We start from the raw sequence: 14,731 nt of genomic DNA, 5'->3' as shown, positions 1-14,731 counted from the left end.
TATTGGGGTATGAACCATTTCCATTCATAAATTTGGATGATGCCAATAGTGCCAATTACAGACCGGGACAGAGCTGAATAATGTATTGTTTGAAAAAATGACTGTGTCTTCAGAATTATCTTTTGGTGAGTGGACTTTGAGAAAAATTTGAATTTCTGGACAAATTATCACTTTAACCTCTGCCACCTTCTTTACCTCTGCAGTCTAAATTAAGCTGTTGTGAAATATGTCTAATTATGATACGAGTAGAGAATTGAGTCACACACTAGTTTACGTCAAGAGTAATCTATTGTAGCTACTTACGCTGGTTTTTTTCTTAACATCTGGCACCTTGCTCACCTCTGCAGTCTGAATAGACATTTTGTTAAATATGACAAGGTTCACAAGAAGTAAAGAACTAAACTGGGTCAATCATAAGCGATTAATTCAGGTTAGCACATTTGATGAGTAATGTTTTTATGTAGCTACTTATGTTTGTTTTTTCTTAACCTCCAGCACATTGCTCACCTCTGTAGTCAAAATGCAGATGTTGTTAAATATTACTAGTCAGGATTGAAGTACATAGCAAAACTGAGTCATCAACTAGCATGAACCACTAAAACAGGTTAGCATATGCCATGAGCATTTTCAAAGTAACTACTTACGCTTTTCCATAACCTTCTTGCTCACTTCTGCAGTCTGAATGAACATTTTGTTTTCTAAGATTAGGTTTACTAGAAGTACAGAACTAAATTTTGTCAAATGTTAGCATAAGCGCTGTGTACTGGTTAGCATAAGCGATGAGTCATCTTTTTTTGTAGTTACTTACAGTGGGGAGAACAAGTATTTGATACACTAACGATTTTGCAGGTTTTCCCACTTACAAAGCATGTAGAAGTCTGTAATCTTTATCATAGGTACACGTCAACTGTGAGTGACGAAATCAAAAACAAAATCCAGAAAATCACATTGTATGATTTTTAAGTAATTCATTTGCATTTTATTGCATGACATAAGTAGTTGATACATCGAAGAGCAGAACTTAATATTTGGTACAGAAACCTTTGTACCAAATATTAACCACGACCCCTCTTCAATGCTCTTACTGAGGAAAGGAGGTTGTTGACTAAGATCTCGCGATACATGGCCCCATCCATTCTCCCCTCAATACGGTGCAGTCGTCCTGTCCCCTTTGCAGAAAAGCATCCCGAAACAATGATGTTTCCACATCCATGCTTCACGGTTGGGATGGTGTTCTTGGGGTTGTACTCATCTTTCTTCTTCCTCCAAACAAGGCGAGTGGAGTTTAGACAAAAAAGCTCTATTTGTGTCTCATCAGACCACATGACCTTCTCCCATTCCTCCTCTGGATCATCCAGATGGTCATTGGCAGACTTCAGACGGGCCTGGACATGCGCTGGCTTGAGCAGGGGGACCTTGTGTGCGCTGCAGGATTTTAATCCATGACCGCGTAGTGTGTTACTAATGGTTTTCTTTGAGACTGTGGTCCCATCTCTCTTCAGGCCATTGACCAGGTCCTGCCGTGTAGTTCTGGGCTGATCCCTCACCTTCCTCATGATCATTGATGCCCCACGAGGTGAGATCTTACATGGAACCCCAGACCGAGGGAGATTGACCGTCATTTTGAACTTCTTCCATTTTCTAATAATTGCGCCAACAGTTGTTGCCTTCTCACCAAGCTGATTGCGTATTGTCCTGTAGCCCATCCTAGCCTTGTGCAGGTCTACAATTTTATCCCTGATGTCCTTACACAGCTCTCTGGTCCTGGCCATTGTGGAGAGGTTGGAGTCTGTTTGATTGAGTGTGTGGACAGGTGTCTTTTATACAGGTAACAAGTTCAAACAGGTGCAGTTATTACAGGTAATGAGTGGAAAACAGGAGGGCTTCTTAAAGAAAAACTAACAGGTCTGTGAGAGCTGGACTTTTTACAGGTTGGTAGGTGATCAAATACTTATGTCATGCAATAAAATGCAAATTAATTATTTAAGAATCATACAATGTGATTTTCTGGATTTTTGTTTTAGATTCTGTCTCTCACAGTTGAAGTGTACCTATGATACAAATTACAGACCTCTACATGCTTTATAAGTAGGAAAATCTGCAAAATTGGCAGATTTTACAACGTAATTGAGTAACATGCTAGCATATTATTTTTTAGCTACTTAAGCTAGCTGTTTTCTTAAACTCCAGCACCTTGCTCACCTCTGCTAAGTACAGATGTTAAATATGACTAACTAGTCAGTGTAGAAGTGCAAAACCAAACTGTAAACATGTCACACGATAACATGACAAATGAGAACATGTTAGCCTGAGACATATTTTACATTCATTTTTTTTATTACACCTTACTCACCTGTGCAGTCTAAATGAAGATGTTGTTAAACATGGCAAGCCAGTGTACACATACACAACTGAACTCAGTCAAAGAAAGCTAAATCTACATTTTATCAGTTGTTACAAATAATATGTTTTGGTTTTCTGTTAGGCAGCAAATAAAACTGTTCGATTTGTGTGTTTTTGAAGTTCTTGAGGTGTGGGCTCTTTACTGTTTTTGGTCAAGTGTGACTTGGGATATTGGATGTTATCTACGATTAACCAAACAGCTGACTCACATACACCTTTAGACAACACACCATCAAGCTATTCCTGAAATTTAATTATCTGTGAATTCATGGGCAGTACCTCTGTTATCTCCTCAGGCTCACCCCCCTCCAAGTATTTTGAATCAGGCTGTGGAACCACACTAGCCAATCCCTGAGCAATCCAGCCAAGGACCCCTGACCCCTGCCTGTGGAGAGATTACGTTATGCAAATTAGCTTTCATTGTCAATCAGTCTTACTGTCACTTGCACAGATGTGGCATTGCTAAATCTAGGCACTGGAGGGTAGTGTAGGGTCAGAGAAAGTAGCTTATAGTAATGCAAGGCAACATTGAGATGGGTTTTGGAATTTTTGTGTTGTCGGTCTTGTTTTCCCACACAGGTGGGATTTTGTATGTTTCACGGTTTTTATTGTAAACAACCACTTGTTCTGCAATAAAGGTAAAAATCAAAAAATGCTTGAAAAGTAAAACCAATAATATTGGCAGCATCATTTTGCATTTAGGTGACACAAATATCTTTCCCATTCATTTAGGTTTGTCATGAGTTTTGTAGGTCTACAAAACTTATGACATGTAATATATGCTAGACTTTAGACCTTGTTGAAAATCTGTCAAATTTGTAGCCCACATTTAGGATGTCTGTTTTTTTATTCTACAAAGGAATTGCTTTGAACTTAGCCTAGCAAAGCAGAGTTATTCATCCATATGAGACTATTTACTCACTCTTGAGTACTGATGTCCGCATAGAAAATAGAAAAAAGAAACACTCATCTGTAAAGTGCCTATGGAAAATACACACAGAAAAAGCTCATTGTGTACACACACATTCAGTAGCTCTTTACCTGTTGTCATCCTGATTGTTGGAGCACTGGAGGATAAGGGTGAACATAAAAGTCATGGCATGGCAACACTAAACTCAACATGATCTTGCTGTAACACAAATCTTTGATGTATAACGACTACCAAAACAGAGCTTACCAAATCTACCAAAACAGAGCTTAGTATTACTACTTTTATGACAAGATATTATGTCTTGCCTCAGTGTTGGCTCTGCCTAACCGTGGTGTTCCAGCTGGCTGTGGAAGAGAACTAGCTAAACCATGGGTAATCCATGTCAACACTCCAGCCTGACCACTACAGAAAGACAGAGAGACAATGGGAGGTTCAAATACTGGAGTTTTAGACAATATATATACATCTACATATATTTCAATTAATGACAAATGGAAAGTTGTACAAAGTCCATGTGTAAAGATGAATATTAGGTGTACACTTACACAGTTTATTATCACAAGTCATTGCATTAGCTGATTCAACTGTTGTTAATAAAGCACTGAATTGAAAGCATTAGTACATAGTACAAGCCTTATCCTTACTTTGAAAAAATCTTTCTTAGCCCAGCTATATAGTGCATTTGAAAAAGTATTTTGTATTGTTGCGGCCTAATTGTAAAGTGTATGATTATTTTACTTTTTTCCCCTCATCATTCTACACACAATACCCCATAATGACTAGGAAAACATGTTTCTAGAATGCTTTGCTAATTTGCAAAAAATAACATATCACATTTACCTAAATATTCATACCCCTTCACTCAATTCTTTGTTAAAGCCCCTTTGGCAGTGATGGAGAACGTGGCTGCACAGCCATTATCAGGCCTCTCCAGAGATGTTCGATTAGGTTCAAAACTGGGCTTTGACTGTGCCACTCTAGGACATTCACAGACTAGTCCCAAAGTCACTCCTGCATTGTCTTGGTTGTGTGCTAAGGGTCTTTGTCTGTTCTAAGATGAACCTTCGCCCCAGTCTAATCCGGGCACCCACTGAAAACCATCCCCACAACATTATGCTGCCACCCCTATGCTTCACTGTAGGGATGGTATTGGCCAGGTGACCGGTGCCTGGTTTCCTCCAGACATGACACTTGACACTCAAAATATTGGTATATGGTATGAGAGTCCTTTAGGTGCCTTTCTGCAAACTCCAATTAATCCAGTTACAGGCAGGGCTTACATTTCTGGGCGGCCACAAAGTCCATGGCTGCCAATGTCTCCTTGAGTGGCCGTAATGCCCCCCTACCTCAATAAATTATTGTGGCCAAATTTGCTATTGTGCACTTTTTGGGCTGGAAAAAAGTTCCTGTTGGTTGCTAGTGAAATTGACACTGCTCTTTCCAGTCGCTGTGATCCGAAGCACCAGTCACTGCAGGAAATGCAATATCTCTGTTATTATTGGCCAATGCCCACCTGTGACCATCAGTTGTCAATACGTCTGCATAAGGGAACAGCGTGACGTTCAAGAAACAACACGAAAGCAAGGTATACAAATAGTATTAAATATGAAATAGTTACGTTATGGTGCATTTATTCGTGTTCTATTGTAGCTGACATTGACTCAAATGTAATCGGTGAAGTTATTTTCTGAGTTAGCTAGTTAATGACTGTTCAGCCCCTAGCTAGCTAACTGTCTGTTCGTAAAATGTGTCTCACCACTAGATTGCACTTATTAAGGTAACTAGTGTTTCTGTGTCTTTCTGTGTAGCTGGCTAGCATGCTAACTAACATTAATCATTCTCTGTCTCTGTACATAATAAATTGCTTATCCTAAATTACTTTAGTGAAGATGTATTTTTCTACACCTCATTAACATGTTAGTTACTTGTCTAATTTCAATCATATAAATGTTGATTTCATTTTAAATATAGATAGCTATCTGTGTTCTGTCATAACGATATGACCACCCTAGTTTATGATATCTTGAAAGACACACAAGCTTTCTTAAATCACTACAGTAATTGTTTGTTTTTCTTAAAATATGTTTTTTTTATTGGCTATTTTGCTTTATGGCTTTGGTGCCCTGGCAACTTAAGTACCCCCTTAGCGCCAAGAGTACCCCCTTAGCGCCTTGCCTTTAAAATCATAGCGTGGTCATAGGAAAGGGTTGTAATACTTAAGTACTTGGTAATTATTGTGTGTTGTGGGTACATTGATGAAGAAAAAACTAAATGTAATCCATTTTAGAATAAGCCTGTAATGTAACAAATACTTTCCAAATGCACTGTATATTTTCAAGCTGTGTACGAACACAAACAAGCCAAACCCAATATTAGATTTCAGCCTAGTGTTGGAATTATTGTTTTGTGCTATTTAAGTTGTCTGTTATGGATTACACAGAATTGTCGGTCTCTCTGTCACTCAGTCAAAATCAAATGAGATAGGTGTCACAGTTTGATGACAGGACCCCTAGGCGCAGATAGATTGGGAGGAAACATTCCTTGGTTTCTTGAAAGGACAACAAAAAGGAGCGGTAGCAACTGAACTGAAGGGCATGAGGCACAAACAACAATCCACAACTCATAAATAGGATCCCCAATTAGAGGCAATGCCGGGCAGCAGCCTCTAATTGGGGATCAACAAAACTAAACATAGAGATGCCTAGGGGCATCCCCACAGTCAAGTGCTGACACTAGGTGTTGAATTTCATAGCTACACTCACCCATTCTCCTCGGCAACTTCTTCTTTGGTTTCAGCAGGTTTTGGAGCTGTCAATCATAATTACACAAAAGTCTAAGACTGATTGTCCTCTATATTGTGGATACATGTCAGTTAGTGACTTGTTTAGAACACTCTCAGGCATTACCTTCCTGTTTCTTCTCTTCTTTGAATTTGACTTGTTTTACCTGTTTTATACACAAAGAGACACATTTTTAGTATTTTAAATTAAAATAGTGGTCAATTTGAATTTCTTTTTCTGACTTTTGGGGGACTTACTGGTGCAGGCGAGGCACTGGTCTTCTCATCTCCTAGTTTCCCAGGAGGTTCAGGGGGCTGGGGAACCACTTTCACCACCCAGCTGAACATCCTGAAACACAGAAATAAATACACACAAACTTAATGACACTGCAGCAACATATTAATTCAGTACTCTGTCACTAAGCCCCACAAATAAACATGCCAGTCTATATAATTAATTAGTTATCAGCATTTCCCTCCCCTCCCTGCGCATGTAGCGATGGGTTGGATCATGATTGGTTGTGTCTGAGTGTCGGACCCAACCAGGGTCAATAATCTAACCAGGAATATGTTTGACAGCAGAAACTATTCACTTAATGGCAAATAAACACCTAAAGCTCTGCCCTGCCCAACTGAAAAAGTTTGCAGCCTTAACACAGCTGTAGATTTACTGTACATACATAGACATTATGGTCCCTTATGTATCTGTATATTCCTGTATGGTTCCCCATGGTCCTATATGATTTACACTATTCATGAAAGCTAGGATTCCCCAGAAAATGACTCCAATGAAGACAAAAGCAATAAGAGGAATATCACTAAAGAACAACAACTTTATGTACTATTTCCTAATGTTAGCAATAATATGTTTGTGTCATAAAAAGAAGATATCAACATAATCTAGAATCTGAATTTCGCTGTAGAATCTACTTTCTCTGTATTCATTAAATACCATAAGTTCCAGAAACGGCAATCAGAGAATACACTAATCATTTTCAGAAGAGGAAAAAACACAATATTTCTTTTTAAAACATCAATACTGATGCCTGTGTGCTGGTGTGAGCCTGGCTCTAGTGATTACAAGCGAACACAGAAAAGTGCTAATTCCTGTTACGTTGCCTTGGTGCACCCACAAGTAACTTAACCAGATCCCACTAACAGCCCGTTTGCATTGGTCCCACTAATACCATGTCAACAAACAATAACACATTTACCTGTAGAAATAACTTTTCCCAATTAAAATTTCCTTTTGACAAGCGAGTTCATGCTCTTTCACTATTTTCCTAGCAGATTACATTCAAGCAACCATACTGTGAGCAAATAATGCACCCATAAGTATCTTAACCTGATCTCCCTGGTAAACAGCATGTTTTGTGTATGCTGAGTGGGCTATACATCTGCGGTTGCTTACCAGTAGAAATGACTTTTTCCAATGATCATTTTGTTTTGACAAACAAACTTTACACAAAATCTGGTCTTTTAATGAAGGACTCCACCGTTTGTTATACTAAATCTTTAGACAGTAGACAGAATAACAGCAAAGCAACCATATCTAAAAACAATGGGCTATAGAGTTTACAGTAGATTGGTAGCAATAGATCTAGTTAAATCCCGCAAGTATAGTTGTTAATAAGTAAGACTGAAATCAATTGCTAAGCAGCCAAATCTAAAAAGGTAAGGCTCTAATCTCACTACAGTTGGGGGAAAAAAATCTAAACCCACAGTACCCATATGAGCAGTACATCAGTTCCAACAGCCACTATTTCTTTAACAAGAAGCAAATGGCACAAAGCGTAAGAAAACACACCCCATTGCAGAAAATAAAAATGTGTGAAAAAACTGTGGAAAAAAAATATGAATTCTGAGACATCAAGCTAACAAAAGCATAACCTTATAGTTCAGGTGAATCCCATCATGCACCTCCACCATTGCCAATTGGCAAATACTGTGGCTCTTGACCTCCAGGTACAGTGGGGAAAATAAGTATTTGATACACTGCCGATTTTGCAGGTTTTCCCACTTACAAAGCATGTAGAAGTCTGTAATTTTTATCATAGGTACTCTTCAACAGTGAGTGACGGAATCTAAAACAAAAATCCAGAAAATCACATTGTAATTAATTTGCATTTTATTGCATGACCTAAGTATTTGATCACCTACCAACCAGTAAGGATTCCGGCTCTCACAGACCTGTTAGTTTTTCTTTAAGAAGTCCTCCTGTTCTCCACTTATTACCTGTATTAACTGCACCTGTTTGAACTCGTTACCTATATAAAAGACACCTGTCCACACACTCAATCAAAAAGACTCCAACCTCTCCACAATGGCCAAGACCAGAAAGCTGTGGATATCAGGGATAAAATTGTAGACCTGCACAAAGCTGGGATGGGCTACAGGACAATAGGCAACCAGCTTGTGAGAAGGCAACAACCGTTGGCACAATTATTAGAAAATGGAAGAAGTTCAAGATGACGGTCAATATCCCTCGGTCTGGGGCTCCATGCAAGATCTCACCTCATGGGGCATCAATGATCATGAGGAAGGTGAGGGATCAGCCCAGAACTACACGGCGGGACCAGGTCAATGACCTGAAGAAAGCTGGGACCACAGTCTCAAAGAAAACCATTAGTAACACACTACACCGTCATGGATTAAAATCCTGCAGCGCACGCAAAGTCCCCCTGCTCAAGCCAGCGCATGTCCAGGTCCGTCTGAAGTTTGCCAATGACCATCTGGTTGATCCAGAGGAGGAATTGGAGAAGGTCATGTGGTCTGATGAGACAGAAATAGAGCTTTTTGGTCTAAACTCCATTCGCCGTGTTTGGAGGAAGAAGAAGGATGAGTACAATCCCAAGAAAACCATCCCAACCGTGAAGCATGGATGTGGAAACATCATTGTTTGGGAATGCTTTTCTGCAAAGGGGACAGGACGACTGCACCGTATTGAGGGGAGGATGGATGGGGCCATGTATCGCGAGATCTTGGCCAACAACCTCCTTCCCTCAGTAAGAGCATTTTAGATGGGTCGTGGCTGGGTCTTCCAGCTTTACAACGACCCGAAGCACAAAGCCAGGGCAACTAAGGAGTGGCTCCGTAAGAAGCATCTCAAGGTCCTGGAGTGGCCTGGCCAGTCTCCAGACCTGAACCCAATAGAAAATCTTTGGAGGGAGCTGATAGTCTGTATTGCCCAGTGACAGCCCCAAAACCTGAAGGATTTGGAGAAGGTCTTTATGGAGGAGTGGGCCAAAATCCCTGCTGCAGTGTGTGCAAACCTGGTCAAGAACTACAGGTAACGTATGATCTCTGTAATTGCAAACAAAGTTTTCTGTACCAAATAAATAGTTCTGCTTTTCTGATGTATCAAATACTGATGTCATGCAATAAAATGAAAATTAATTACTTCAAAATCATACAATGTGATGTTCTGGATTTTTGTTTTAGATTCCGTCACTCACAGTTGAAGAGTACCTATGATAAAAATTACAGCTTTGTAAGTGGGAAAACCTGCAAAATCAGCAGTGTATCAAATACTTGTTCTCCCCACTGTACATATTTGAATGACTTATTTAAACGGTAAACTGTCATATTATTTATCTATTTCTATAACCCCTGCTCTCTGTCCCTCACTCTTTCGCTCTCATCTCATCAATAACAGCTTGTTAACTTGTCGGTGTATAACCCTACTTAGAAACCTATCTGTACAATTAACCCTCCCTAATCTTTTTTCTGTTCTTTCCCCGTTACAACCTTTTGTTCTTTCTTAGCTTGTTAATCTTTCTGTCTAACTTGTACAGCGAGGGGGTTCTGCCACTTGAGATTTGCATATAGAAATGTTACATTTACAGCTCTGGAAAAAATTAAGAGGCACAATTACATATTTTCATATTGGAGATTCGTGAACCTTTTGTGGCTTGGGTGCCTGTGAGCTAGATTGAAGTAAAAGGCCAGAGAGTGAGTTTATTCTGCTCTGAAAGGATTACGTACTGAGATGTAATTTTGAGTCTTGTGGATTAATCATGATTAGGCAGGGCCTTAACTATGGAGTTATTTTGTTTCAGTAAGAACAAACAAAAGTATTAGTTCTGCAAACAAAATAATTAATATTGAAAGCAAAACATCAACTAAAAAGTATTGAAAAAAATTAAGAGACCACTGCACCTTTTTCTTTCCTTTCCAAAAAAGTTGAAAAGGAAAGTTTTGAGTGAGGAACAAAAGCATTCAATTTGCAGTGGTCTCTTAATTTTAAACTTTCTGTTCCTCACTCAAAACCTTCCTTTTCAACATTTTTGGAAAGGAAAGAAAAAGGTGCAGTGGAGCTCTATATGCAGCCATTGTTTGGTTAAAACCTCTGAACAAATAACTATAACATTACTCTAAATAGGTTTAACAACTGTCGTATTTAAAAAGGGCAATTCCACAGTAACAAATTTTTTTTTTTTAGAAATTCACTTGTAATGTTATGCAATGTTTGATAACAGAATTACCAGCTGTGTTGGTTGGATATGCAGATAATGCTGTACTAGGCCTACAGGTATTTTAGAGTTCCCTACATGTGGGTTCCCCATGTAAAAACGGTTCATTATGTGATGGTGCTTCTTGTGAGAACCATTCTCTACCTGATGGTGCCTCATAAAATGTCATACATATTCTTGTTACCCATTTATGAAACAATCTTGTACAGCAGCCTTTCGTGGTCCTGGGGACCTAAAAGGGAGCCAATTTTACTTTATTACTCAGCATTACATACATGTGATTCAAATAATAGAATGTTGATGATGAGTTTGACATTTAAATCACTTGTGCAGCGCTTGGGGACCTCTCCACAAATATTAACCCATGTTGGGGTCCAGGATTGAGAAACTCCCCTACAGTAAAGATGAAAACACTGCTGCAAATATTGTCAAATAGAAAAACGAATCTTCTGACACCTAATAATGCATTCTATTGCATTATTACACCTAATAATGCATTCTATTGTGTCTCTTTCAGAAAAATATCTTACCTATCACACAACAAAAATCAACACACCAAAATACAGAACGCAATTACATATATGTTACCATGATTTAGCTGACAATCCTTCGCATATATTTCTTACTGGCCCATCATGGTAATATTTATATCATTATTAATGGGTCATTCATGGAATAACCTGGTGGTTAAGAGATGCGGTATTTGCCAGTTGGCTTTTATTCATTCATTACCGAGACACACAGATCATCTTCAAAGCTAAATCTACCTCTCTCTCAAACAGGAGCAGAATACATGTGGCCGTATAATTTAAGAGAACACCCACCATGTATAAAGAGATACTGTATTGAACAGCATATATCAATGCTGTTATAGTATGTCTTATTTAGAGGTAGTTTGTCAGGGTATGCTATGGACAAAGTTAGGCCAACCTGTGACCTCAATACCTTGATTAGTTTAATAACTTGTACCAACACTTCCCAGGAACAAAAGCTTGGCAACCCATGACTAGTTCCCTCTGGTATTTGCCTATCATTCTGAGTTCTGTAGAGATTATACCTGTAGTGTGCCATGGTCTACGGGGTCTGCTTTAAGGCTGTGGGTGCTAGGACTTACCTGAGGGTCTCAATGGCGGTCCATCATCCCAGAAGTGGTGAGGATGTCTAGGCTGCTGGGCAATGTTGAAGGATTAGCGAATGCTAGGCTGTGATTACAGGATTAACTGTCTGAAGGACAGCACTCACTGCTTTGCTGTAAGGGTGGGGCTGGGATTACCCCAGCAAAACACATGGGAATTCTTTTTAGAGGAACCCGAGAAAATGTACCCGAAAATCCGAAAAAAGGCCTATAGAAAGAAAACTGAAGATGAAGTTTAGTTAAGACACTCCTTCTGCTATGGAATAATATTTGTTTACCTTGATTATCTTAGAGAATGCATAACTATTTCAATAGCACTACTGAAGCTTGAGAAGGCCACTTAGCTTTCATTATTATTATTAATTAAGGATTCAGTGAATTTAGTTATCAACTGAATAAAAGATCCAATTTAAATTTGACTTCTGGTTTTAGCCCATACTGTATATCCAAGTTGGAGAGGTGCCCCGAGGAGCAGTTGTGGTTCACAGTCCTCTCTGGTCCTCACTCAAAACCTTCCTTTTCCACTTTTTTAGAAAGGAAATAAAAAGGTACAGTGGTCTCTTAATTTTTCCTGGAGCTATATATGCAGCCATTGTTTAGTTAGAACCTCTAAACAAATTAATCTAAAATTACTCTAAATAGGTTTAACAACTGTCATATTTAAAAAGGGCAATTCCACAGTAACAATTTTTTTTTTAATAATTCACTTTAATAGTAATGTGATACAAAGTTTGATAACAGAATTACCAGCTGTGTTGGTTAGATATGCAAATAATGCTATACAAGGCCTAGAAGTATTGTAGACTTCCCGAAGTAATGGTTCCCCATGTTAATTATGTGAGCCAATATTACTTTATTTCTCAGCATTAAATTAAGAAAAAATTGAGACCACTGCAAAATTATCAGTTTCTCTGGTTTTACTATTCATAGGTATGTGTTTGAGTAAAACGAACAGTTTTGTTTTATTCTATAAACTACTGACAACATTACTCCCAAATTCCAAATATAAATATGGTCATTAAGAGTTTTCAGACCTCAAATAATGCAAAAATAAACTAATTCATAGTCATTTTTCAACAGCAAAAGACTAATGTTTTAACTTAGGAAGAATTTAGAAATCAATATTTGGTGGAATAACCCTGATTTTTAATCAAAGCTTTCATGCGTCTTGGCATGCTCTCCACCAGTCTGTCACTGGCACTCCTGGCACAAAAATTCAAGTAGGTTGGCTTTGTTTGATGGCTTGTGACCATCTATCTTCCTATTGATAAAATTCCAGAGGTTTTCAATGGGGTTCAGGTCTGGAGATTGGGCTGGCCATGACTGATTGATTGATTCTTTTCTCAGTTTCCTCCAGTTTTACATTTTAGAAGGAGATGAGGTCCTGGTCCACACCTGCGGATTACCTGGTTTGGGGGGCCCGTTGCTGTCCCTGTCCTTGTCCACCTGGTCATACTTCTGACCTAGTCTAAAATCAAATAGACTCTGGATTTAGCCCAGAGAAATGTATTTATTATTCCAATTGGACTCTTAATATCTCACCCGGCACTGCCAGAAGAGGACTGGTCACCCCTCTGAGCCTGGGTCCTCTCTAGGTTTCTTCCTAAAATTCGACCTTAGGGAGTTTTTCCTAGCCACTGAAATTCAACACTACTGTTGTTTGCTCCTTGGGGTTTAAGGCCGGGTGTCTCTGTAAAGCACTTTGTGACAACTGCTGTTGTAAAAAGGGCTTTATAAATAAATTTGATTGATTGATTGATTGATTGACTGGGTCTTGATCTGGTGATCCTCCATCCACACCTTGATTGACCTGGCTGTGTGGCATGGAGCATTGTCCTGCTGGAAAAAACAATACTCAGAGTTGGGGAACAGTGTCAGAGCAGAAGGAAGCAGGTGTTCTTCCAAGATAACCTTGTACTTGGCTTAATTCATGTGTCCTTCAGAAAGACAAATCTGCCCGATTCCAGCCTTGCTGAAGCATCCCCAGATCATTACCGATCCTCCACCAAATTTCACAGTGAGTGCCAGACTCTGTGGCTTGTAGGATTCTCCAGGTCTCCGTCTAATCATTAGATGACCAGGTGTTGGGCAAAGCTGAAAATTTGACTCGCCAGAGAAGATGACCTCACTCCATTTCTCTATGGTCCAATCCTTATGGTCTTTTGCAAAATTCAGCCTGGTTCTTCTTTGCTTCTCGTTGATGAAGAGATCTGTGATCGAGACCCTTTCCTACAGGTAACACAGTTCTTGTGTTCTAGAAAAAGGCTACAAAGTATTCAAATAGGCTTCTTCAATAATAGTTTCCAAGACTTATGTATTTAACCAGGAAAGGCTCATTGAGATTAAAAATCTATTTTTAAAGAGCATCCTTGCTGTGAGGTTCTGTCTTGTTCTGTTTTGTTTTTGCTGCCCTGTTAACGTAGCTTGTCCTTTTGGTTCTGATTGTTTTCACCTGTTTGTTGTTTAGTCCTCGTTAGCTCCCTATTTAATTTGCCCTCTTCTGTTAGCCCTTTGTGAGTCATTATGTTTTTGTGCCTGTACCTGCCACAGTTTCACCATTAAAACTTTTTTGTTGCTCCCAAGGTCCGTGTGTGGGTCCTGCTTTCCAGAATCATTACACTTGCCAAGATAGGCAGCAGCAAGTTTAAGCAATATTTAAGAATTACAAATAAACAACATAAAACAAATACAAGTAGTCATATAATAAAAACATTACATTGGAAGAACCTTAAGAGCCATACATACCTACATGTAACCTACGATCGCAAGATGCAGGCCTTTTAATTGTACCTAGAATTTCTAAACAAACAGCTGGCGGCAGGGCCTTTTCTCATAGATCTCCACTACTGTGGAATGATCTGCCAATTAAGGTTAGAAATGCAAACTTTCAAGTGTCTACTAAAAACTCATCTCTACAGCATGGTTTATAATTAGGTGTAGCCTGGCCCGGGGGCGTGAAGGTGACCAGTAGGCTTGATACTTGCTGTCTTGTCAGGTGGGCTGTCGTCGCC

At 39.1% G+C, this 14,731-nt stretch overlaps 1 protein-coding gene across 20 annotated transcripts in view; it reads right to left on the bottom strand.

Moving 5' to 3' along the window:
- The window catches only part of cngb1a (cyclic nucleotide gated channel subunit beta 1a), a 197,540-nt gene extending 185,754 nt beyond the window's left edge, over positions 1-11,786 (bottom strand). For 18 of the 20 annotated variants that reach the window (XM_034287196.1, XM_034287201.1, XM_034287219.1 and 15 more), the window contains exons 1-9: positions 11,700-11,786; positions 6,372-6,462; positions 6,241-6,280; positions 6,097-6,142; positions 3,640-3,736; positions 3,445-3,470; positions 3,326-3,334; positions 2,683-2,788; positions 304-348 (exon numbers count right to left, since the gene is read on the bottom strand). In XM_034287196.1, coding sequence (XP_034143087.1) covers positions 304-348; positions 2,683-2,788; positions 3,326-3,334; positions 3,445-3,470; positions 3,640-3,736; positions 6,097-6,142; positions 6,241-6,280; positions 6,372-6,461 — 459 coding nt within the window. In that variant the 5' untranslated portion in view covers position 6,462; positions 11,700-11,786. The remainder of the gene's footprint in view (positions 1-303; positions 349-2,682; positions 2,789-3,325; positions 3,335-3,444; positions 3,471-3,639; positions 3,737-6,096; positions 6,143-6,240; positions 6,281-6,371; positions 6,463-11,699) is intronic. The other 2 variants (XM_034287206.1, XM_034287217.1) reach the window with 1 other exon arrangement.
- Between the last annotated feature and the right edge of the window lie 2,945 nt (positions 11,787-14,731).

This window comes from Esox lucius, chromosome 2 (assembly GCF_011004845.1).
Source record: "Esox lucius isolate fEsoLuc1 chromosome 2, fEsoLuc1.pri, whole genome shotgun sequence".
In the NCBI taxonomy this organism is placed as follows: Eukaryota; Metazoa; Chordata; class Actinopteri; order Esociformes; family Esocidae; genus Esox; species Esox lucius.
The sequence above is the reverse complement of the archived record's forward strand: the minus strand, read 5'-3'. Positions and strand labels throughout refer to the sequence as shown.